A 27,680-nucleotide genomic window follows, 5' to 3' on the forward strand; every position below is an offset into this window, starting at 1 on the left:
ACCATTTTATAGTTTTGCATCAGGCTAATGAGAGTAAATTTTCTGTTTGTCCATAATTCCTATGAAAAGCTAACACTAAAGGATAACTCTTTTCAGGAGACTTCAAATGTGTGACCTAAAGAGCATAATTCTAGTTTTCCTAAAGGCCCTATTGATAATAAATAACCTAGGCGGATTTGAAAATAATAAAATGGACCATAACTGTATAAGGATTAAGTAAACTAATTTAAAATGATTTCTGCACTCTCTGTGATTTAAAAAACTAGACATTTTGGGTATTGATATATTCAGCGTCCTGAAATTTCCAAAAACCTGGAAAATTCCTTCTTGATGTAGCATCGTCAGCTTGATTCGGAATTTACAATCTGCAGGGATTGGTGACTCTCTTACGGATATGTTCTGGAAACTTTAAAGGATATTAACAATATTTTCATTTTGTGTTTTTGTAATTATTTTTTATATTCTCAATAATGTTCCATGGGAAACTTTTTTTTAAACACAAATTTAATCGATCTCACCATTCGTGGCTTTTAGAGGATATTTCCCAAATATGTTTTTGCTTAAGGCCAGAAAAAGAAACGCAAACGTTGAAACATGTTCGAACTGTCCTACAAAGTGTGGTCAATAGATTCAATGACATCACTTTAAAAGAGGCTCCACTATTGTAGACATTTCTTCTTTCTATATTTCACCTTTATTCCTTTATTATTCTTATCCATTCCCTTATTCCCTTTATCCCTGTTTAACTAACATCAGATTAAGTTAGGCATTGGAGTTTACACCCGGGAAACAAGTGATGATATATACTAGCTAGACACTGATTGGACTAACTTCTTTTCTCTATGGCTATAAGATTTGTAGTTGAATGCTGAATGCTTACTGGACAGCACATTGTTGACCTCCTCTGAGTGTTTTATGGTTTTCTCAAACAAACTCTCCAAGTTGGAAAATGTTTAAGAGAAAAACAACAGTGGCATGATACTCAGGAAGTTGTCTCTCTGCGGGTCAGGGGCAATATTTGTTTTCCCTATGGTTTAGTTCCCGGTGGCAGTATCTATGTCCCATAAAGTGCAGATGCAAAAACAACAGTTGATGGACAGAATGCAGGACAATGTCATACATTGACCCCAGTACAGAGATCTGGGCCTAAACCCATCGTTTTTTTGCTCACCATGCCATTCCAGTTTGAACCCAGTCATATGCAAATCAGTCTTGACCCTGTGCCTCATGGGAACAATCCAGCCCGAACTGCCAAGCCAGGTCCTCGCTGGACTGGAAACAAGCATCCTAGGACCGGTTTCGGGGTTTCACCCCTCTTCAGCCAGGATAGCTTGATTCTAGTCTCATGGAGAGCACGGGACCCACGTCTGGGCATACCCTTCCCACTCGGGGTGACAAATGCAAAAACAACAGTAGATGGACAGAATGCAGAACAATGTCATACATTCACCCCAGTGCAGAGATCTGGTCCTAAATCCATCGTTTTTTTGCTCACCATGCCGTTCCAGTTTGAACCCAGCCATATGCAAATCAGTCTTGACCCTGTGCCTCATGGGAACAGTCCAGCCCGAACTGCCAAGCCAGGTCCTCGCTGGACTGGAAACAAGCATCCTAGGACCGGTTTCGGGGTTTCACCCCTCTTCAGCCAGGATAACTTGATTCCAGTGACATGGAGAGCACAGGACCCACGTCTGGGCATACCCTTCCCACTCGGGGTGACAAATGTAAAAACAACAGTTGATGGACAGAATTCAGAACAATGTCATACATGGCTTGGCAGTTCGGGCAGGACTGTTCCCATGAGGCACAGGGTCAAACTGATTTGCATATGGCCATGTCTGAACTGGGTTGGTGGAGTGAGCTAAAGAATGATGATGGATTAAACCCAGATCAGTTGACTGTGGGTGAGTGTTTGATTTGCTCAAACGCTCCGCCCATCATCCCCTTTGGTATCGCTTTGTTCGCCCTAAGTTGGCAGGGTATGCCCAGACGTGGGTCCCTTGCTCACTTTGCCACTGGATTCAAGATAGCCTGGCTGAGGAGGGTTATGAACCCGAAACAGGCCCCAGGATGCTTGTTTCCAGTCCAGGGAAGACATGGCTTGGCAGTTCGGGCAGGACTGTTCCCATGAGGCACAGGGTCTGACTGATTTGCATATAGCCATGTCTGAACTAGGGTGGTGGAGTGAGCTAAAGAATGATGATGGATTAAACCCAGATCAGTTGACTGGGGGTGAGTGTTTGATTTGCTCAAACGCTCCGTCCATCATCCCCTTTGGTATTGCTTTGTTCGCCATACAGTGCAGGGCAAGGCCTCAATGAATCACTGGTTCTGTAAAGGAAGGGCTGTCGGCTCAAGGGTTTCATATGCTGAGCCAACTAAGATTCCTTCATAAGAAACCCGGATGTTCCCCTGATTTAAATGAGGCAGCGAAAAGGCAGATGTGGAGGGTTGGGATCACCACCAGTTTTTGTGGGGCTATCTCCACGCCAAACATAAACCCATTAGACTCTTCAATCCCCGGGCCCAGTGGCTTCGGGTGAGCTCTAGCCACCAACAGGAAAGATGTATACAGTAAAAATGGTGGTTTGCTCAGATGGTTGCAGCCATGGTTCGCATGATCATTAAATGTCAGTTCTCTCTTCTTTTGTGCTTTAGAAGATGGAAACCAAATCCTGGGTACTCTGGAAAGGGTGATGGAAGTTTATGTTTACTGGAGGTTTCCCTGTAATTGACCATTGGCCAAATCTGGTTACACTTTAAATGTCTCCTCAGAATTTGTTGTTAAATCTGATTAAAATCATGTTGATTCTGTTGTCTATTTGGGATAATCTTTCATGTATATTCACTCTCTCCTCAAATGCTTCATCTTGCCATGCTTACATCTGTGTACTCCGGGTACATCGAAATCAAACTAGACATATGTTTTATATCCAGAAGTCTCACGCAGTCGCTTCTTTTCGTCTTGTGTCATTCATTCTTAGTTGGACATTGAATCCTTGGAGAAGGAGAAGCAGGGCTTGAGGGTTCAGATCGCACACGTCCTCGAAGACCGACAGCAGCTCATGCACTTGAAAATGTCCCTCAGCCTGGAGGTGGCCACTTACAGGTAAGAGTCCTTTGAGCCATGCCTTTGTCTTCCCATTTGTAGGAATAATTGCAAATATCAGGTTCATAAACACTGATTTCACATGGCAATTCTCCATTGCATAGAACCTTGGGATGCTGAAATATTCTGCGTCTTGGAATTACTGACCCTTGTCGAATTGTTAATTCAGAATACAAGAACACTGCGTCGTATCATCAATTACCTCAGAATGCGAGCCTTAGTGCTACCGACAGGAATCCTGTGCTATCTCTTCCCAACACTTAAGCCACCCAGTCATGCTTTCAATCTCTAGACTTCAATGAAAGCTTCAGGTTGCGCTTCCAAGCCACCAAATCGCCATTTCAGCCACCAGCGAGCCCAGGCAATCTCCCATCCTTGGATTCTGGTACCAAACCCCACTTCTAGCCACCAGACAACACAATCTATTCAACAACCAGTGGATCTCAACTCCTGCGACAAAACCAGACCTCAGGTCTCTTAGCCGTTCATACTTTCAATAGACTGTCCTCCCAGGTACCTGATCCCCCCATCTACCAGGTCCCCCCAGCTACCAGACTAGGCCTCCAGCCATCAAAACACATCTCCATCCACCTGAGCTCTCCTTCAGCCTCATGAACCTACACACACCAGAAACATATCTTAAGTGATCAGGGCCCTATACCTGCTGGTGTTTTATTCCACCAGATTTCACCACCAGCCACGCATCAACACACAGCACCTCTACAATCCAGGCCCCTTTAGTGTCTTTTATTTATTGGTCTTGCCTTTAACTCTTCTTTCAAAACATCAGGCAATGTGCCCTGCTGTCACATTACAGCACTATCCATTATATTGCACTCTGAGCCATTTGGTTGTACCAGAACCCCACCTACCAGTCTCCAACCACAGCCATCAGTCCAGTCGTACGACACTCTAAGTGGCAATATCGGAGCAGACCACAAGTCTAGTCGCCACACCACATCTCATGTCATTTGATCACCCCCATGAAACAATATTGTACCTGATGCAACCAGATGACACCTCCAGTCAATTCCTCTGCTTGGCTGCTGCCCTGGATCCCTCAAGTTTTACCGCAAGATCCCCTAATTTACGCTATGCAAACTCACGCATTCCGTCACTACGTCCCCATTGCCGTCTATTGCCACGAAACTCTGAAAATGGGGATCTCACCACCTACCAACACACTTCACCACCTGAGTCTGGTCCCTCACCTGCAGACGAAGGAGAAGAGAGTTCACAATAGAATGACTAGGGGGAAGATTTCAGAAATGCACAGAAAAGGGTTCAATACATATTCGAGCCAATGGGAATTGGATATGCAGTGTAATTCCATCTAACAAACAGTACTTCTAGTTTGGAGAAAATCTTTTAAAATCATTTACATTTTCAGTTTTTTGTGCCCACTGTAACCTAATGAAATTTCTATTTTAATAATCATTTAAACAGCTTAAATGAAAACTAATTCACATCTGTCTTGTAATAATGCACTATTTCAAAATGGCGTCAAATTGTATTACACAACATCTATCTATCTATCTATCTATCTATCTATCTATCTATCTATCTATCTATCTATCTATCTATCTATCTATCTATCTATCTATCTATCTATCTATCTATCTATCTATCTATCTATCTATCTATCTATCTATCTATCTATCTATCTATCTATCTATCTATCTATCTATCTATCTATCTATCTATCTATCTATCTTTCTAAAAAATACTTCATGCAAACTTTTACATGTCCATTTTCTGGATGTTTTTATGAAATCCTCATTGTAATGTTTGAAGGAGGAAAGCTCATTGCTCTTCTCCATGATGACAGATCAAGCGTGTCCCATGTGGATGATGCTGGTTACTCAGTGGTGGCCAGCATGGCTAGCGGGTTGCGTGGGGGGTTGTCGCGCACATAAAAAAAACATTAAAAATAAATGTACCTTGCCGCCGGGTCCCACGTCTCTGCTCCTGCTTGCCTCGTGCAACTCGAGGAACAGGAAGCAGGCCCAACTGACCAATCACAACGCTGCAATGCAGCGTTGCGATTGGTAAGCATCCAGGCTCCTCTGACCAATCACAATGCTGCAGCGCAGCATTGTGATTGGTTTGAGCATCCTGGTTGGATGCTTAGCCAGGGAATGGGGGCCTGGGCATGTTCCCCACTCAGGTTGTAATGCAGATTGCATGGAGAACAGGGAAAGTGTGCATGACATTTTTGGGTGGCCCGAGAGGACCGACCAAACAGTCATTGCGCACTTAGGAGTGGGCAACCCACTCCTCCCCTGCTCCGAGAGCAGAGCAGCCCCGCCCACCTTCCCGCGAAGCAGCACGAAGCATAAAATGATAGTAACTCAAAGTTATCATTTTATGTTTCTTCTTCGCACTGCTTAAAAGCAGTGTGGCGATGCTCCTCCGCCATAGCGGAGGAGCCACCACTGGGGTTACTTGGACTTGTTTTACCAACTAGCTGTTAATCGGGGGAGAGAAAATAACACAAGGATGCTGGAAGGCAGAGGTTTCTGAATTTTTAGGATTTACCTTTAGTGAAGGAGGGTTACAGGTCTGATCGGAGGTTGAACCATGGAAAGTAGTGCTGAGAAGAATCCACTGCTCTGAAGTTGCTGGTCAGGGTGTCAGACTTTGCTCCTGGAGCCTGAGTCCGTACCAAATTTTCAGAGTAGCCGCTGACTATGTGTGTGATAGCCATTAAAATTAATTGTATGGAGTTTTATCTCATATCCTGAAAACCGTGCATGGATGAAGCTAGCCAAGAACACACCACTCTCTTAAAGAGTTCTGACACAAAATTGAAGTCGCACGAGCACCATAATTAAGGGTTCAATGGTTCTTGCTCTGGGCCAATGGTAGTCATGGTGGCTGACTTAGGAGGGAATATTACTTATAGGTGAGTGTGAAGAAAAGTCAAGAGTGTAATTCTACAACCTTCCTAGCCAACTTCAATAAAAGCAAATAGGAGATTTTCGCTAAACCTTCTTCAGGTGCCCAAAGTCCACTTCCTTAGATTTCGTTTTAAAAGAAGTGCTTCCTTATATTTCATCACACAATCAGCCAAGAAAATGTGAACTCCAATCTTGTGGCTATACCTATCTCCCCATCAGTAATTGTGAGTGTCAGGGTGAAAGTTCTTCAAAAAAGGACACCATCAAAAGATAAATGAACCAGCTATGACATAGATTAAGTCTGACACTCGCTTAGAGTTTTTGATTTTACTAATATTATATGTATGACATACTTATGTATAGGGGCTTTCAGCCAGGTCACTGACAGAATATCGAAAACACAAAAATAGTGTGGACAGAATATTGAGTCAAAAACATTGAGTAGCAAAGTATCGAGTGGTAAGTGTTAATAGGTAGGTATAGATTTACTATTCTTAGCTCCGCATCTATGTACCTTGATGATAGGTACACATATGTGGAGTTATATATAGTAAAACTTTACTAACGTATAGAACTTACCTTCCCAATATTTTTGTCCTCAAGATTTTTGACATAATATTTTGTCCGTCGATATTAGTGTTTGCGATATTGTGTCTAAATACTAGCCGCGGCTCATGCAGTGTGATGGGGCAGTGGGGCCGGGTTGGGGGGGTATATCGACAGACGACGACGAAAGAAAATTAATTATTTATTTAATTTTTGCTCGTCATCTGTCAAAATCCTCCCCCCATCCCCCCCCACCCGGTCCCACCGCTCTTACCTGTACGCGCTGCGGCTTTAAAATACCCTTTCACCCTAACCTATTCATCCATTGGTCACATTATTCTTCCGCCCACTGCAGCATACCAAATGAGGTAATGGGTCAGCCCACCCACTGTGAGGGACGGAATCCTGCCTTTTTAAAAGGAGCGCATCCACTCACAAAGTACGCCTATTCACTGCCAAGGACTACTATGACAACGTGTGCTTTTTGAGACTAAAAAAACAATTTGATGGTTTTAGCCAATATTTTTTTTTTAGATTGATGAGAGCCTAACAGAGTCCCCAACAACAGAGTTTTGTAAAAACTATAGAAAAAAACAAGCTTTGCCAATGCCAGAAGGCTAACAAAGCAAAACCAAAGGGGATGATGGACGTGTGTTGAACATTGCAAGCACTCACCCCCAGTCAACTGATCTGGGTTTAATCCATCATCATTCTTTAGCTCACTCCGCGACCCCAGTTCAGACATGGCCATATGCAAATCAGTCTGACCCTGTGCCTCATGGGAATAGTCCAGCCCGAACTGTCAAGCCATGTCTTCCCTGGACACGGAAACAAGCATCCTGGGACCGGTTTCTGGCTAATCAGCCGTCTTCAGCCGGGCTTGCTTGAATCCAGTGGCAAAGTGAGCAAGTGACCCACGTCTGGGCATACCCTGCTATCTTAGGGCGAACAAAGCAAAACCAAAGGGGATGATGGACGGAGTGTTGAACATTGCAAGCACTCACCCCCAGTTAACTGAACTGGGTTTAATCTATCATCATTCTTTAGCTCACTCCGCCACCCCAGTTCAGACATGGCCATATGCAAATCAGTCTGACCCTGTGCCTCATGGGAACAGTCCAGCCCGAACTGCCAAGCCATGTCTTCCCTGGACTGGAAACAAGCATCCTGGGACCGATTTCTGGCCGAGTAAATGCCAGAAGGCTGCCAGCCATTGGCCTATAGGCTTTGCCAGTGCTTGTTTTTAACACAGGGTATATTCTTTTTGCTATTGGTATCTAGGTCCAGTTTTTCAGTCAGTCAAATGCAAATCCTCTTTGGCATGACCATCTTTTTGGTTGATCAAAACATTAAGGGTGACTACATGAAATTAAATAAAAGGAGAAGTTGATCTAAAGAAACATCAAGGTACCACATTTTGGGCACGCCGGAGAGTGGGTTCAGAGAGTGAGTTGTTTGTGTTTTAGACGGTGGATATCAGAGTGGTGAAAGGAAGGTTTTGCTTGCCCTTTGTTCAGAGTGGATTTTTACCTAATGTCTCAGTATATCAAGACCTGGTTGTACCGTTGCCTGGTAGCTATCATCCTGCCCTGATGCAGCGTTATTCGCAGTCTTTTGGGGTGAGTGGTTGTTGGATGTGGGGCCAGAAGATTTGCTATCACGTTAGACTTTTGTGTGTGCTTAATTTGTGACAGTGGTGACTGCAGGTGGTCATTGAATTTTGGGAAGCAGATTTTTACCATCAGACTTTGATCCAGAGCAAGAGAGCGAATTGAAGCAAAGAAAGAAAGGAGTAGGAAGTGAAAAATAGGAGAAGAGTAACAAAGGCACCAAGCAGGGATGAAACACTGCAAATGTGGGAGTCAGACTAGTCTAGGTTCAGGCCCTTCTCAGAGTTAATGAGTTCTGGGACCCACAAGTGCCAGTAGGCCTCTGTTCATTAAAGTTCCCATCAATCACGCAGGCAGCACTCCCTTTGTCCACCCCCACTTGTGGGTTCCATGGTGATGGAGGTCCTCTTTTTTCACTTTTTTCATCGGCTCCCGCCCTGCCATAGCAAACACTGCTTTGGATTTTGGAAGCGAGAGCAGGGAAACCTGCTCTCTCTTCCAAACTCCAAAGCAGATTGCTTTTCCACATGGGGAGCTGCATGTCAGCAGCTCCCCATGTGGAAAAGCAATGCCGGCTCCTGCAGGAGGCGGGGAGCCGACGGGATCGTGGGAGAATTGGGGTCCCCAACAGATAGGGCCAGCCCCGGGGGATGGGGTCCCCGGGGCCAGAAGTTGCCCGGGAGGGGGGCCATGCGGCCCCCTCTCCTAAAAAAAAAAAAGAAAGGCAGGCCGGCCCGGGTCATGGAGCCCCCAGGGTATTGGGTCCCCGGGGCCATAATTGGCCCGGGAGGGGGGCCACGCGACCCCCCTCCCAAAAAAAAAAAAAATAATAAAGGACGCTCCCCGGGGGATGGGGTCCCCGGGGCCAACAGAGGCCTCAGGAGGAGGGCCACGCAGCTCACCTCCATAAAAAATAAATAAATGTGTCCATGCCCATGCGGCCCCCTTCCGGTTCAGGCCCCCAGGGCCCAAAAAAGCAAAAAGAAGGGGGGCCACACAGCCCCCCTTCTAAAAAAAAGAAATAAAAAAAAAGACCCGCATCGTACCGGAGGCCCCGCTCCCTCCCAGCAACACTCTGCAAACGCACCCTGTGGCGCATTTTAAGTTGAGGAATTAATTCCCCTTCAATACTGGGGGTCCCTGGGGGCCAACTAGCCCACCAGGTACCTCCAGTATGCGCCGCAGGGCTGCCTTGCAGAGAGGTGGTCCGAGGCCACGCCCCTTTTTACACCTCTCTGCAACACAGCTCTGTGGCACTTACTGGAGGTACCAGGTGGGCTAGTTGGACCCCAGGGACCCTCAGGACTCAAGGGGATTTAATCCCCCAATTTACAACGCACCAGGGGGCGGGTTTGCACAGTGGTGCTGGGAGGGGGCGTGGCCTGATTTGACACATGTGCAAACACGTTTTAAGTTGGAGGATTAAGTCCCCTTCAATCCTAAGGGTCCTTGGGGGCCAACTAGCCCACCAGGTACCTCCAGTGAGTGCCAGGAAGCTGCGTTGCAGAGTGGTGGTCCAAAGCCACGCTCCCTTTTTACACCACTCTGCAACGCAGCTCTGTGGCGCAGGATTCATGGAGGCCTAATCACCCAACTTAAAACGCGCCACAGGGCGCGTTTGCACACTTGTCACATCAGGCCCCGCATCCCCCCATGCACCACAGTGCAAACGCACCCTGTGGCGCATTTTAAGTTGGGGGATTAATTCCCCTTCAATCCTGAGGGTTAATGGGGGCCAACTAGTCGACCAGGTACCTCTTGTAAATGCCACAGCGGTGCGTTGCAGAGAGGTGCTCCGAGTCCACGCCCCTTTTTACACCACTCTGCAAACGCGGCTTCTGTTGCACTGCTGGTGGGGCAATGAGGTCCTTTTGTGTCCTGAGCACTCAAGACACAAGCGGACTTCATCCTCTGAGCAGTAGTGTGCCAGAAACCGCGTTTGCAGCGTGGTGTAAAAAGGGGCGTGGCCTCAGAACACCTCTCTGAAACGCAGGTCTGTGGCGCTTACTGAATGTACCTGGTGGGCTACTTGGCCACCAGGGACCTTCAGGATTCAAGGGGACTTAATAGGGATGTCATAGTTAGAAATTATCATTTAAAAACCCATTGAAATTCACTGAAAAAACCATAGGTTTCAGGTACGTTATAGTTAGAAATCAGCATTTAAAAAAACCTTAGAAATTCACTGAAGAAAACATAGGTTTCAGAGACGTTATAGTTAGCTGGACATTTCACTCTTACAAAACCATAGAAATTCCACTGTTATAGTTAGTTCAGCTAACTATAACTCGCGCCCCCGTAATGCACTGCTGATGACGTCACATATTACATCATTCATGACATGGTCAGTGACATCAATGATGACATCACTAATGACATCTCAAATGACATCACTCATGACATCATCCATTTGATAATTTGAAGCACCTCCTCACACCCTAATACACCTACTCTACAATACAGACTATCATTTTTGAAACCATAAACACACTAATACCATTTACTACCCACTCGCTGATTCCTAGGTCTTCACACACATCCCCTAATTCACCCATACAGTCACACATATGAGCAGTCACTCATTAATACAGCTTTATCACATGTACTCATACACCTATATAGACACTCACACACTGCCACTCATCCATGGCGTTACTCACACACCTAGTCAGTCATGCAAAAGATCAATCACACTTCCATTCACACACCTATACAGTTATTCAAAAACAACCTCACTTATTCATACAGACACAAACACATACTTACTCTCTTATACAATCACTGATACAACCACACACTCATCCATACAGCCACTCTCACAATCACTCACATATAGTTCATTTATATACTCCGTCACTCACTTATACTGCTTTTCAGATATGTAGTTACTCACACATGTTCCACTGAGTCATCCATTCACTCTCAAACACAACCATACACACACTCACCCATCCATACCACTCTTCACAGATGTACTCTTCAACCCATGCACCCACTGAATCACCCACTTATATATACATGCATGGAGTCACCCACCCCCCACCCACCCACATAGACACTCTGGCACCCATACAGATACTCAGACAACCAATATAATAACCCATATGAACACTCATTTAGCTACTCACCAACCCATGCAACTGCTTACACACCAACTGACAGACTGATACAGACATTGACATAGTTTAGTGACTAACTCATTCATTCACTAAGACACATTTAATTACTCACTTATACAGACAGTCATGCACTTACTAAATCATCCATTCAAACACTTATACACCCACTCATTCTCATTCTTCAATACACCTTGGCAGATATATAAATATAAAACATATTTTAAACTTTACATATTTAAACTTTACAGAAACACACAGTCACTGGATAATGTCATCAGTGATGTCATCAGTGATGTCATTTGAGATGTCATCAGTGATGTCCCTGACCATGTCATGAATGATGTAATGTGTGACATCATCAGCAGTGCATTGCGGGGGCGTGAGTTATAGTTAGCTGAACTAACTATAACAGTGGAATTTCTATGGAAATGTCCAGCTAACTATAACGTCCCTGAACCATATGTTTTTTTTCAGTGAAAATATATATATATATATATATATATATATATACACACACAAACACAAATTAAAGAATGCGTGTCCCAGCAAACTGGCCCTGGTAATGAAGTCCACTCCTCTTCAGGCGGCAGTGCACCTGTAACGTGATAAACAGTGAAAAGGGCCAGTGAATGAACTGGCCTGTATGATGCATGCTGAGGCGGATGGAAGCAAGTGACTGACACCTGAACAGACCAATGGATGAAAAAGGTGACAGAAAGCTCCCTTATGTATGTAACCTCTCCATATTTTATCATAAATCTTTTGGAAAACTTAAGGCTGCCCATGCATCTTAAAATATCTCTAGGCTAGACGTCACACTTATTTGGGCCAGCTTTGCATAATAATGGTAAGTGTGAAAAACTGGAGAAGAAATATGTTATCGTAGTGCACTGCTTGGAAATTAAACCGAATTGCCTTCTCTGTAATATTTTTTTAAATTTTATTCAGGTGTAGAACTTATGTAGCACAGAGAAAATCACAGTGGCAGCACTGGGCTATATACAATAACTACGCTAACACTATGTATAATTAACAGAGGGTATAATTACAGAGCGTATCGTCTGAGGAACAATAAACAAGATATCGTGGGATATACAAGGAAAGGGTTTATTGAATAGTTGCTCTAAGGGTTACAGCCTGAAAAGGGGGGGGGGTGTTTATGTACCTTCTGAATGCCAGAAGGCTTGGGTTCAACCTGCTCTGATCTTATTCCTATGTCTGGGCACCAAACATAGGTGTGTTTGACACAATATATCCATCCGTACATCCATCCTAGCTGGGGTATCTCCAGTATTTAGTATAATTCTTACTCCTTGTTGACTGTAGCTTCCAAAAGTGTGCAATTTATGCTATGATTAAGAAGGGAGGCCATGGTACCTGGTTTTAAGGATTATGCAGGCTTCTTTATATTAAACGATGACTTCCAGAGGAAGCGCTTTATCCAGGCTGGCTCTTCAATGTTGATGTTTTATTATCGCGAGCTTTTATGATGGGCGTCATTACCTCCTCGTCAGTCTTCCTCACCACCAGAGTTACGAAGTGAGCTTTAGCTCCACACCAGAACCCTCCAAAGCAAATTAGCATACCATGCCTCCCATCCCTCCCCAACATGGCCGACCACCGTCGCCCTTGACCCAGTATAAGGAGAGGGTCGACCCACCCCACTTCCTGTAGAACTACCAAGCCCAAGAACCATATGAAGCCGATGGACAAACAGGGAGGGAGGTATGGGAACTCATGTGGGTAGGAAGACAATTCTCGGAGAAATGAAGATTACCGGTAAGTAACCAGGGCATTAACTCCTCGTAAGTCTTCCTCGCCACCAGAGTTACGAAGTGAGTTAAAGCTCACTTCGTCACTCATGTGGCGAGGAAGTCAATACTCGAAGTAATGAAGATTACCGGTAAGTAACCAGGGCATTACCTCCTCGTAAGTCTTCCTCGCCACCAGAGTTACGAAGTGAGTTAAAGCACACTTCGTAACTCATGTGGCGAGGAAGTCAATACTCGAAGTAATGAAGATTACCGGTAAGTAACCAGGGCATTACCTCCTCGTAAGTCTTCCTCGCCACCAGAGTTACGAAGTGAGTTAAAGCACACTTCGTAACTCATGTGGCGAGGAAGTCAATACTCGAAGTAATGAAGATTACCGGTAAGTAACCAGGGTATTACCTCCTCGTAAGTCTTCCTCGCCACCAGAGTTACGAAGTGAGTTAAAGCTCACTTCGTCACTCATGTGGCGAGGAAGTCAATACTCGAAGTAATGAAGATTACCGGTAAGTAACCAGGGCATTACCTCCTCGTAAGTCTTCCTCGCCACCAGAGTTACGAAGTGAGTTAAAGCTCACTTCGTCACTCATGTGGCGAGGAAGTCAATACTCGAAGTAATGAAGATTACCGGTCAGTAACCGGGGCATTATGGAATATTCTTTCTTTCGTGAGAACGACCAGGGTACAATCCTCAGACCTCTGAAGCAGGCACGCTAACAGACTGAGCTATCTAACTGGCATATTCTCTTGGTTACATGGGAGAAAACTGATTGAATTGATCTTTTTGGGATGTAGGTGATTAATGCTTGTGTTTAAATATGATTAGTGAAACCAAAGCATCAAAGGCGACGGAAGCTGCCCTGGGTACAGGATCAGCCCACGAAACAAATCAGTTTAAAAAGTTTTCTCCGTGTGGGGGAGAGAAAAAAAGAGAAACGATTTAAAGGGATCTAAAAAAAAAAAAAGTCTGAACCCTTTCTGCAGGCGGCACAGCCCCATACCTTGTGTGTCCCCCCACGTCGCGCTTGTCCCCCCACCCCTTTCTTCATCCTTCATTCCTTCCTCTCCATGGGAACTTTCTTAAACCTTTGCCTCCCCCCGCCCCTTTTTTTATTAAAACACACACGTTCCGCCGCGCCGCGGCCCTCCAGATGGCGCCGCACAAAGGCCGGACGTTGGCTGATTTGCATGAGAAAGGCGCCGGGTTTGAGGAAGGGTTTTGGGAAAGGCCCGAGCCAGGACCGGTCATTATGTCAGCCGGCCTTTGGTGTCACCGGGCATTAATCCCATTATGGGGGAGAGTGACACATCCCAAGGGCCTGGGAGCACATACAGCGGCGGTGTGTGAATGAGTCATGCGGGGGAGGTGGGCCAGGGAGGTGATTGTCTGGGGAAAAAAAAAAATGAAAAGGATAGGCGTGTGGGATTGGGGAAAAAGCTAAAAGTGCTTGGGACGTTCCAAATAGCCTTTTCGACTTCTGTAGAGAGCCTATCGGAATCCGTTCACAGCTGTTCCCTAGTGCAGAAATGTCATCCTGTCCTGTACCATAAATATCAACATATGGCAACTATAAAAATAGGGAGAACGTGTCCCCTCATTTTTCGAGCCCCGTGGCTTGTTGAGTTAAGCACCGGCCCCTACTCCCATCTGCACTTTGACCTTTAGGTCTCCGGTTTGAATTGTGGCCAGGTCAACTCAGCCTTTCATTCTTTTGAAGACGATAACTTGAAACCTTGCAAATTGGCTAGGTGCAAGCGCTTGGAAAGACCGCGCTGTTAACCATAACTCTGCAAGTGAGGGGCTCTCTCTTGGTGGGATTGCTCCCAGAACACTCTAGAAATCCCTGGAACTGCTCTGACTGGATTCACATTTAAAGTGTTTGAGTTCCAGCCCTTAGCCCCATGTGAGACATTTAGGGCCAGATGTATGACCAATTTTAGCATGCGCAAACGGGTTAGCGACCCTTTTGCGCATGCTAAAATTGGAATGTCCATGTACTAACACAATTTTGCATGGTGCATGAATTGCAACTCGCAGAAAAGTGTTTAGAGACTCGCTATTTGGAAGGGGCGTGTCCTTCCAAATAGCGACTCTCTAACCGATGTACGAATGTTTTGCGACCGCAATTGCGGTCGCAAAACACTCGCAAATTACCACCCTCTGAAGTCGCAAATGGGAAGGGGTCCAAGGGACCCTTTCCCCTTTGTGACAGGCTCTGAAAATATTTTTTAAGGGCAGGCAGTGTCCCAGGGACCACTGCCTGCACTTAAAAAATGAAACAACATTTTTTTTTTTTTAAATGCATCCCGTTTTCCTTTAAGGAAAACGGGATGCATTAAAAAAAAGCTGCTTTATTTAAAAGCAGTCCCAGACATGGAGGTCTGCTGAGCCCAGCACGCTGGGAGGGCCAGCCATTCCCAATGGGCTGGCAAATTGCGAGAGGCTCATTAATATTCATGAGCCTCGCAATTTGCGACCCCATTGGGAATCGCAAACAGTGTTAAACACACTGTTGTACATCCAGTTTTGAGTTGCAATTGCGATGCAATTTGCGAGTCGCAAAATTGCTGGTCGTACATCTGGCCCTTAGCCTGTTATGAGTGAGATCTCAACCCAAGCTCCAAATGTGTTTGCGGGCATCTCTTTGAAGCTGGTTCATAGCAGTGTAAGTGCTGTTGTCCGTCATTTATTTCTATGCCGAATGACGTTGTGAAAGTCACTCATTCTGGTAACAGAGCATATGGAGCCCCCATAGCTTGACGCCCAGTGCCGTGGCACCGCTCGCACCGCCCCAAGGCCGGCAGTGTATGTGAGGAAGCCTTGAAGGCTCTGGACGCCAAGGGTGCCTTGGCCCTAATGCAGGCGCGGTAAATGGACTGCTGCTGTCCCATTGGTTGGAGACTAAAAGAAAGCCTCAGTTGGGGTTTAGCCGGCCACCCCGAGCTGCGCTTATGAGATCTACTCCCCTGCTGTGCTTGCAATGTCATCAAGAGGAGACAGTTTGCTCCTCAGGCCTTTTATTGAAGCTTCACACTACAAAGATGACGTTCTGGCTAAGAACACTTCATTTCTGCAATATGATCAGAACCACTGGGAAAAAAACTTTGTGCAGCAAGGGCAATGTCAAAGTATTCTTCCTGGCTGCTTATTTTACCATCCATCCTGCCACATAATTCCAGTGGTCCTGATTATGGTCAATTGGACATGGCTGCTTATTTTACCATCCATCCTGCCACATAATTCCAGTGGTCCTGATTATGGCCACGTGGACATGGCGGCTTATTTTACCATCCATCCTGCCACATAATTCAAGTGGTCCTGATTATGGCCAAGTGGACATGGCTGCTTATTTTACCATCCATCCTGCCACATAATTTCAGTGGTCCTGATTATGGCCAAGTGGACATGGCTGCTTATTTTACCATCCATCCTGCCACGTAATTCCAGTGGTCCTGATTATGGCCAAGTGGACATGGCTGCTTATTTTACCATCCATCCTGCCACATAATTCCAGTGGTCCTGATTATGGTCAGGTGGGCATCTTGACTCCCGCTCAAAAGGTTTTGGCCTTAGAGTAGGTGGTGCTTTAAGGGTGGCAGTGGTGGTCTGCTAGTTTTTCTGTTTTCCTTGACCTAAGGATTTGTTTGCTCTCCACATTACCTTTACTCGCTGATCTCCATGAAGAAAACTTGCATTATTCGCAGCTGAGCAGGGAACTCCGAACCATTGGCTGCAAGTTCCATTTGGTGCGCATTAGATACTGTTTTGGTGACCAACAAGATCTCTTTGGTAAAAAAAAGAAGAAAAAAACAAGAAAAATTCCTTTTGGTGAGCAATAAGCCACACTTGAGTCTGCAACCACCTCCTCTACGTTATCTTGTCTCTCATGGGACACAAAACCTACTTTTTAGTGACCATCGAGCCCTGTTAGAAGGCAGAAAACCCCCTTCCGGTGAGCCCCGAGCCCATTTTGATGAGCCGAGAACTTCTATGGCCAGCTGGCTTTTATTGATACACAGCCAAATCCTTTCAATGGACAGCCTGCCCGTGATGGCAGGCAGCCCACACATTTTGGCAACCACATTTTTTTGGTTGGTGAGTTAGCAGGAAGCACATTCAGTTTCTGGTAGGCATTGATCCTCTTTTACGGTATTCAGGCAGCCATTTTGTGTTGGGTACCAAGTCCATTCCAGTAGTCGGTAACCTCCTTTCTGTCCATGATGGGATTTTTTTTTCTGGATAGCTATCTCGTGGTTTATCTGGTTATTCTTGTCTTTGACCTTGGCACTCATACCTAAAGTCTTAGTCTGTCACGGCCATCGATCAGTCTCTTAGTGTTGAAAGTCTGTATCCATTTAGTGAGGTTTTGGGCTCTGACACTGAGGTTTGATACCTGGGCATTGAGATACTGTCCGCTGACACTGAAATTCAATGTCCACCATGCAGAGGTCATAGTCAATGGTCAGGGTTCACCCACACACCCTATAGAGAGCCCTGGCAAAGTGTTTGGGAGCAGTGTGGGGCAGGGACGGGATGTATGCCTGCATGGTTTCCAAGTTTAAATTTGGTAGCCGTGACATGGAGGTGGTGCTGGCAAGAGGAAGGTGCTCCCTCCACCATAATGGTTGTTTGATGGCCTGTCACCAATTCTACACGAGCCCTGATTTATTCATGCAAAGATAGAGCATTAAAAAGATGAAGTTCTAAAACAGGAAAGCTTAAAGCCGAAACATTCCGTTGTAGCAGAAAAAAAACAGACCACCAAGAGCAAAGGGATCCACAAGCCAACATTGTTGACACACCAGTCCTGGTGTGATAGTTAATAGATAAGTGTGAATGGTCCTTCTCAAAACCTTTTTTTATACGGTACTCCATCTGCCACTGAGGTGGTTGTGATGCCGCATTGCCTTGCCCGATGCAGCGGCTCTCGATGCTGCTCCGGTTGTAGTGTGCAGTGATCACATTGCTTGGTGTAGAACCTTCTTGGTGACTACTTCTCTGCAAACAGGCCCTTTGCTGTCGTGACCTGAGCAAAGGCTGTTCTTCAAGTACAGATGTGTTTGTAGCATGTGCAGCTGTACATGATATGCTTTTGCACACTCCTGCCACCTAGTGTTGGGTGTGGGCACTGCAGCGTTTTCTTTGAAATATAAGTTTCGGTTTGAGATAGCTCATGATCCCTTCCGGAAACCCACATTGCAACAATGTTTTCATGATCTTTGCTGGTAAATAGTCACTACCTGGGATTAGGCCAACTGAACCCTACTTTCCTTTCAGTGCTTGGCTTGCAGTTATTCCATTTTCTTTGCAGACATGTTTTTTTTCTCCGAGTTTTAAATTGCGCCAACTAGACCCAAAAGTATCAAAGCGCTTTACATGAGCAACAATTGCGTGACAGATGGGCACAGTCGTTTTTGTTAGGCACGGGGAGATTAAGTGATTTGCCCAGGATCACAGGATGTTGAGCATCCCTGCCGAGACTTGAACCCGGTTCCCCAGCTCCGAGGTTGACCACTCTGACCGTTTGGTCACATCCCTTCTTTAATATGTCAATAGTAATTCAAGAAGCATCTATCAATAATTAGCTGCATGAACAACTTTATAGATATATTTAGTCACGAGAGTAAAAAGGATACCATTCTTTCACACCACAGCTCTCACATGACAACTGATTTAATACTATTACTGATAATAATGTTATCGCTAATAACAATAGCAATGCTTCTGTTAACATTATTAAGAAAAATAATATTATAATAGTAAAAGCCAGAAATGTGATTAGTTCAAAATGAGACAAGGAAAATGGAAGTCTCTAACAAGAAAGAAGAAAGAAATAAGAGTTATAGAGGCTAATAAATACAAATTTAGCAAAACTTGTCTGCACTCAGCCCGTGACATGATCTACCAAATAGATAAAGTTGCAGGTCAGAAACCTATAGTAGAGGAATTAATCTCGATTGTGGTATTAGTGCCGTAAGTTTGATCTTGATGAAACACACTTTTCAATTTAGCGAGTTCCATATCTCCAATATCACAAAGTTTGATCAACTGTCCTAGTTGGAAGACAAAAAATGTCCACATGAGTTAATTTTGGGAGCCTACACATGCCAATTATTTAAATAGAGTCAGCTCAACTCATATCCAATCAGATTCTTGCCAGTGCATTATTAATATTATTAGCAGTACTGCTATGCACAGCAATGATAGGACTGACAATCGATCGCCCATAATTAGTTTTCATGTGTCATAATTGGTGTGAAAATGATGGCTTGCAAACTGTATATTCTACTAGGATAAACACCTCAGGATGTTAAGGAATTTGGGAAGGTATGATCTTAAAGAAGTTTATATTAGGACCCACCACTAGCATGGTCAAATGTTGTACTTGTTAAATATAAAGGTTCCCTCATCTGGATCCTATCTCTTTCCTCTTATTTCCATCACCCCTGTTATCCTACTCTCGCACATCAATTTCCACCTCCTCTTTCTCCCTTTTCGCTGTTTTGCTATCTCCCTTTGTCACCTTCTTTGTCCATTTTGTTCCTTTCTATCTTGCTTTGGATTAAAGTCTGCTTAAAAATAATAAGCCCTGGTTTCCAAAAAATGTGCGGGGATGTTCAGTACCTGCAAACACAGGACAAATTAAGTACACGGCCTGCAACTAACCAATGAATCTGTGAAGCATTTAAAGAAGGATACAGATAGAAGTTTGGGACAGGATACTCCTAACTCCAATATTGCTAATCCTGCGATTGATTAATTCGTTGATTTAAGGCAGAGTGTAATGTCTTTATGATAAGCTTCAGTGGTATGGGCCATTCATTTTATACATTCGACCAGTTTTGCTTTGTAGCTATCTAACTCAATTTCTATTATGTTTGCCACTTGTTTAGGTTTCTTGAGTTCTGTAATGTCATTTAAATTGATAGGAGTATCCTCAACATCTGTTTTGGCTTTGTCTTCTCAATAACCAATTTCCACATCTAATGAATTATGGAACTCCTTTAGAGCTCAGCGGGCAACCCTTTTAAGAATACCCCATTGCAGGAGTGGGTCGTTTTTATTGAAAGAGCTCTAAACAAATTTGTTGAGAGGACTTTGAGTCAAAAGCAATGTCACATTTCTGCCCATCCACAATTTTTCATAATTAGAGCCTGAATTTTGTGTTTTTTTCTGAAAAACCAAAAAGGAATGTCACTGATGTACTAACAGGTTTTTCGAATACGCCTGGGACATTTTAATTTTTGTAATGTTCTTAACAGCTTTGGGAGTCCTGCATCAACAAGGAGGGATCTTACAAACCCGTTAGAGATTGTGGACAGGAGGTGGCCGACCACCTAGCATGATGTTTCGGATAGTGGACCCAGTAAAGGCTCTGATGTCAGAAACTCAGCAGTAGATCCACATATAAATAGTGGAATCCTATGAATTTGACATATGTGGCATTCAGTAATTTAAGCTGAATGCCCTCTTACTAGAAATCTCTAAATAAAGTAAAAAATCTTATGAACTCTTGTTCAATATTACCCTCATCGTCTACAAAACTCAGGACTTTTGTTAGTTTAAACCAGGGATCATTTGGAGTTAATGATATTGATTAAGTATTACAACATGCTGCTAAAGTGTGTTTTTAATTTTTCTAATTGATTCAAGATTCTTGATATCTGATGTAACATTTCTGGCACCGCTACATAGGAAAATAAGATAAGCAAGTCGCAGAATACAGGAGATGTTAAGTCATCATTGGCTTAACTTGCTTTTAGAAACACAGGACTTGCTTTATACATGTCTATGTGCTACATATCGAAAACTAGAAACACCATTGAAATTTGTTATATGTTATGTTTAATATTACATTTTCAGTATATGCATTATTAATTTTTTTCAGCTGCACACTAAAGATCGTGCAGATTGTGGTGATCATTTGACCTGCATTTGATAATTGTGCAATATGATTTTTTTTTAATTAAGAAAAGCACCTACCTTGTAGTGTTTTTCATTAATAGCAAAAGGCAGTTAGCAGCAGGAAGTAAGACTTTTCTTAAAACCAAATATTTTTAAAGAGGTGGGTTTTCACACAGAACTCAAGCAAGTAGATTGGAGGCGCTGGGGATGGTTCACTGATCAATTGATTGTGTGTCACATAGACAATCTCTTCACAAAATTGACTACATGTTCTAAAAGGTCTATATATGCATATTGGTAATCTGGTCAACTATCGACATTCTATGGTAGGCGAAATTGAATAAACTCGTGTATACAACTTGAGAAAGCTACTTAATGCAGGGTAACTGGATGGGAATTGTACTTGCGGTATGCCCTTATGTACACATGTCACAAGAGATAGACTCTCAATGTATTTAGCAGATGTTTGTGTGACATTTGCTATTCAAACCAGTCTTCCACATGCAAAAAGTACTTTTAAAATCATACAAAAACTAAATTATGTGAAATATACAAAATGCAATAATCCATATTATTGCAAGATTGCACTCAGTAAAAAATTAATTTTGTGGAGCTAATGTTCACATGAGCCACTTAAGAGCTGCAAGATAAAGAAACATCAAGTGGAGGTTCCTTGAGGTGTCAATAACAATCTTTAGGTCTGCTTTTGCTATCTTTGTGGCTACCCATAGGGCTGCTGTTAAAGGGGAGGCAATGCTGGAGAGGGTAGATGGGGGCTCTTCAATAACCAACTGCTGTCTTCCATTGTTTATTCCTTTTTCGTAATCACACAACCTTCAGTGGTTTGCTGCTGAGATGCATCTGCAGCCAATCCACAGCCACGAATGCAGCCGCGGTCCGTGCAGGTAACAGCGGTGGGGCGGTGTGGCGTGTAAGGGGGGATTTCGAGGCACAACGCAGAGGGAAAATTAAATAAATAATTAATTTTCCCTCTGCATCGTCCCTCGAAATCCCCCCTTAAACGGCCCCACCGCCCCACCGCTGTTACCTGCACGGACCCCGGCTGCATGAATGTTGGGGGATGTAGGATAGAAATATTTATGTCATGTTCCTCCCACTCATAGCCCCCTGTTCTCCTGGGAGACAAGGAATAAAAGCTATTCCTCTGCCCATCCTCCCTGACCACTCCCTCACCGAGTAGAAGGGAGGAGAGACGAGACATCTTGCTCTCTCTCTATCTCGTCGGGCCCTAGTCTTTCTTACCACCAAACTGGAACCCTAAGAACACGAGTGGGTCAGGCGTAGCCAGATGCGGGCGCTAACCCACGTACCACTTCATTTCTGCACCTTGGTGTAGATGGTGGAGACCATCAGACCAACATTCCAACATGCTTATCCCATGAAGAATGTGCACTGATGAGACATGACACCTTGGCAAATAATTGTAGCACTCATGCCTTAAAGTGATCTTAATCCTTGTATAATATGTCAATAGATCTAGGGTGGGAGGGGACGACCACTGACCTACACTTGCAAAATAAACGCGCCCACGCGTATGCAGGCATTATCTGGGTATAAGATGGCTGTAGTCCTGTTGTGTAATGGCAAAGCTCCTGACATGTGAAAGCAGATCCATGATATAATGGCAATATCATCGAAAAAAAAACCTTAGCTAACATGAAGCTTTCTTGTTATCATGTCAATGTTTTCCTCAGTGTAGGACTTTCAATGGACTTCAGTTTTCTCATTTGTTGTGATGTCATCCGGTTCATGGCGAATATATGATGTTACAACGCACACAATTACAACGCATTCCTTTACAACGTGGGTTTTACATCGCAGCTATCTTTACAACGCATGATTTTACAACACATGCCATTACAATGCATTTTTAGAAACTACCTTTACAACGCATTCCATTACAACGCATACCATTACAACGCATACCATTACAATGCATAATACTTTTAGGGTAACAGTGGGGTAAGTGTTGGACAGTGTAGGGGTAACAATTACTATTCCCATGTACCCCCAAACCCATACCCACCCTACAACTAAAAAAACCTCCATTACTTACCTTATAATGCGTTGTAATAGCATGCGTTGTAATGGTATGCATTGTAATGGTATGCATTGTAGTGACATGCGTTGTAATGCCTGCATTGTAATGGCATGCAATGTAAATGCAGTCGTGCTGTAACACCCGCGTTGTAAAGGTAGTGCGTTGTAATGACTGCATTGTAATGATTGTTTCCCTTCATGGCTCCTGGATGTCACATGTGGTCCTCCATGTCAAACGTCATGCAAGGAGTTGTCCCCAGGCCCAGACTGGGAACCAAAATCGGCCCTGGCAAAGTGCTCGGCCGGCCCCCCGGGGGGGGGTGGGGGGGGGGTTGGGGGTGCCGCCGAGCTCTTTGCCAGGGCCGGTTTTCGGCCGATTTTGTTACAGGTCCGATTTTGCAGCTATGCTGCAAAAACGGCCCTGTTACAAAAACGGCCCCCAGGGGTCCAAAACCAGCCCTCACCCATGTGGCCCACTGGGGGATTGCCCGGTGCCTGCTATGGCCAATCCGGCCCTGGTTGTCCCTGATGCCATCAGTTAGTCAAAGAATCTGACGGTTGTCACTTCCGCTAATCGTGTCTTTCTGCTGAAAAAGCATCACTGAGAAATTCCCCATTCAATTGCTTTACAGCTGAATTTAAGCAGTGAATTAAGTGCCAAAGAGGTCTCTTGTCCTACAAAAAAATGTTTCACCAAATGCACTGATCTGACAACAAAGTGGACATTTGTTTACAACTGTAGAGTTTGATTGACTTGCTGAGATTTGGGAACAGGCATGACCAATGACGGAAGGTGCCCTTTCTCCTCTGTCTTTCCTAATCCGTCCTCTGTTTCTGTCTCACAGGACTCTTCTGGAAGCTGAGAGCACCCGGCTGCTAATGCCCTTCACCGACAGCCCACAGGCCTCTCCCTTCAGAGGTAAGAGGGTCCACTGGGCTTCATGAAGATGCTGCATCTGATCAATTCCTGTCTCTGGTTCATGAATTTGGTTGTCAATGTAGTCATTTTCAGCCTCAGCTCTTACCGCAAAGGAAATTGCCACTTCGTGCCGATTTTATCAGCCTAGGCGTACGCACGTGCCGGCAGGCAGTCATCGCCAGCCTGAATCCGCAGAATTGTCAACTCAACAGCAAAACCTTTAGCTGGCACATTTCCTACACATTCCTTATTTGCGACACGCAAATAAGGAATAGCTTCCCATTCATTTCTATGGGCCTACAGGCCCATAGGAATGAATGGGAAATTGCAAGCGCAATTTGCGAGTACCAATAGGTAGTCGCAAATTGCGCATGCAATTTCAGGGTGCAAGGGTGTCAAATGGATGCCCTGTTGCACCCCTGAAATTCACCTGTGCACATTATGCGCACACACATGCCCTAAGGGCATGTGTGCGCGCAACATGAAACTTTGAAAAATGCACAAAAGTGCATTTTTTCAAAGGTCTTGCAAATTACCATGAAGTTCAACTTCATGGTAATTTATGCCCCCTATTAGGCATGTGTGCGCGCAACATGAAACTTTGAAAAATGCACAAAAGTGCATTTTTTCAAAGGTCTTGCAAATTACCATGAAGTTCAACTTCATGGTAATTTATGCCCCCTATTAGCAAAATCGCTAATTTTATTACTTTAATGCATTGCATTTAAGGAATCTCAATTTGCGATTCCTTAAATGCAATCTCAATTTAAGTAATCGCAATTTTGCGATTACTTAAATTGCGATTTTTGCATTTGGTATGATGCATCCCAAATGCAAAAATACCGGTCGCAAAGGGGCAGGTTCTGAGAATCTGTCCGTTTGCGACCGGTTTTTCTTTTGATGCATGTGCCTATAAATATCTTAAAATGGTTAGTACCAAACTAGGTGCTGCAGGTACAACAAGTAGTACGTGAAACATCTACTTGGATCGAAAGCGATTGGAATACTCAGGCTGAGGAGGAGCAAAGCTATTTATGACCTGCACCCCTTAGACTCTAAGCACCGCCTGCACTTCACACATTGAAGCATTTCAGATTCGCAATCTCACAATGTTTCAAACTGAATGCCCAGGGGAAGGCCGGCAACAGCAGCAGGCACCCAGCTTCCAAACTCGTTTTCTGGACATGGACTGCCTGAACCTACCAACCAGATGTGGGACTGAATTGTGCAATCTTTTTACAAGGCTGCAATACTTGAGGACACCAACTGTTGCAAAGAGGCCGGCTGTAACAAACCTCACCATGGACTAAGTGCAAACATATTTAGCAGCTTTTAGCACTTTATTACCGCTTGCACTTGAAAAGGCTTTTTTAACAGTACTTAATATTTTAAACACCTGCTTTTTGTTAAAGGTTTTTATTAACTGTTCAATAAGTATGACTAGTAGTAATTTTCAAATTCTTTCCAAGTTTGCAACTGAAAAAATAGAAATAGTGCGAGTACACATATTTTTAAAAGAAGATTTGTTTGGGAAACCCCTCACAAAAGGTTATTTTAGATGGAGAATTCTGATGCATATGGACGGTTGCTGTGAAAGCTTAAAGATTACTACAGGGCAGTGGGGAAGTTTGATTGTGGGCGGTGTTCTGCCTCTGTGGACCACTTCTAGTCACCCCAATAATTTGCAAGAGGTTTATGTCACATATTCTAGGTGTATAAGGTCTTTACCATTTTAGTACTGCTGCCTGAACATTACCTAGAAAATATTTTTTGTGTAGAGTTTTATCCCAGTGTTAAGTGCATTGATAGCACGCTCAGTTTTACAAGTCAAGGACACTGAGGCACAAGAAAGGGAAGGGATTTCTCCAAGAGTCCATATTTTTGGTCAATTGTGGAAAGTAGAATGAAACATAGGCCTCAAGATTGAGCTGCCAGTGCATTAACCAGTAAGCATCAGGGACACTTATATAATATACAAAATAAAATTATGAAAACCCGGCTTAGGTAGATTGAGAATTATTAAAATGTTTTTGTTCCAAATGCTTCAACAAAGTCTGTTGCTCCCTGTGAGAACTATTGCATGGGAAAATGAGGAGGGCATTTCGGTCTAGGATAAACAAACTGCGACACACACCAACACCATGAATCCCAAAATTTATGATCCCACCTATGTATGCAAATATAGGAAACAGGGAAAGATGAAGAAAAAATCTTGCCCCAGTGGCTTTCCAGGGTCAAAGTATTTCTCATGCTCTCTAAACTCTCTCCCTGTAAAGGCACACCTTGACATGCATGCATGTCCGGGTCATTTTGGAATGTGAACCTTACACACCCGTCTACCACTGCGACTGCCAGCTGCACAAAAAACAGACCATTCCGAAGTACTAAATGAAATCATGGGGAAAGTTCTTCAGTAGAAGAAATCAACATAGGAAAACATAACTAAATCAAAAAAGTTGGCTATCACTACCTCTGAACTGATTCATGTCTGCCTTATGGATGTCCCTTACATAAAAGGGGATTCTTCGGAAGCTCTTTCTATAAGGAGCCATGTCTTCAGTCAGGCCCAAAATTTGAACATCTTTGGAAGTCACTAGGCAGATGGAATTCCTAGCTGTTTCTAACACCTAAGTGACCACAGAGTCTGGCCAACATTTTTAATCAAAAAATGGCATAGTCAGAAATTGGTCAATGGAGTATTTACAATAGATTAGCACACAAGCACACACTCCATACAGTGACTGGACTTTGAGCTGTCTCAGCCAAATCTGTTCCCACTCATGTCACTGGGTGGGCTGAATGGCCTCCCCTGAATTCATATCTATATAAAAGCCATAATTCTATTAATCATTCATCCATCTGTCCTACAATAAGGCCCTTCTGCCTCCACTGACTCTGAACCTTCCATGGTGCAGATGCAGTAACCTTGGCAAATATAACTTTCCTATTAATCATGTTTCATGCTCTTATACAATAGCCATTAGCTGAAGAAAATCTAAATCTAGTGGGTACAAGTCTTTTTTAATTCATCTATAGGGGGCACCACGTAAAGAGCATGTGAAACTGGGACCAGTCCTCCTATATCGGATACATGTTGAATAAAGACTAGGTACCACCTGAGACTAGGGCAAAATGTCATGGTATCTCCTTACCTATGTGCCTAGTCCATCACCTTCCACGCCCCACGTTTTGCCAACCTTTTTTCCTCATTAAACTTTTTTATTTTTTTATTTGGATTTTTGTAGTAAAAAGGGCATTAGGGTCCTTTGTTCCTCAATATGCAACGAGTTCCTGCTCATTTGCTGACACTGCAATTCACATCAATGAGGGCGTTCTTAAGTTGCCCTATCTCCACAGGTGGAATCGACAACAGGGTTTGTGCTCTGACTTCCTCTTGAGAAAAAGTCCAGGCTTTAAAAATACTCTACTTAACTGCCCTTATTCTTCTAGAGACTGCTGCACCTCCAGCAGTTTCTTCATCCTATTCAATCTTATTTTTGTCTTCAATTCACTTGTCCTATAGACCCGCATGAATTCCACTCATTACGAGGAGGTGAACACTTTCGTCTATTGGAATGCCTTCAAAAATCCTCCCATCTTTGGACATCTTTCACGAATGTTCAAATGTGATTGATCAGGAAATTGATTTTGCAGCGTATAAAAGTACACCATGCAAGTCTATCTTTTGGAAAATATTTATTCAGATTGCTTAACCGAGCCTTGTAACGGTATTGGATCATA

The 27,680-nt window shown here is 43.9% G+C and overlaps 1 protein-coding gene across 1 annotated transcript in view; it reads left to right on the top strand.

Moving 5' to 3' along the window:
* NES (nestin) overlaps positions 1-27,680 on the top strand; it is a 57,756-nt gene that overhangs the window by 19,963 nt on the left and 10,113 nt on the right. Inside the window, exons 2-3 of the mRNA XM_085639277.1 lie at positions 2,985-3,109; positions 23,866-23,939. Coding sequence (XP_085495403.1) covers positions 2,985-3,109; positions 23,866-23,939 — 199 coding nt within the window. The remainder of the gene's footprint in view (positions 1-2,984; positions 3,110-23,865; positions 23,940-27,680) is intronic.

This window comes from Triturus cristatus, chromosome 12 (assembly GCF_964204655.1).
Source record: "Triturus cristatus chromosome 12, aTriCri1.1, whole genome shotgun sequence".
In the NCBI taxonomy this organism is placed as follows: Eukaryota; Metazoa; Chordata; class Amphibia; order Caudata; family Salamandridae; genus Triturus; species Triturus cristatus.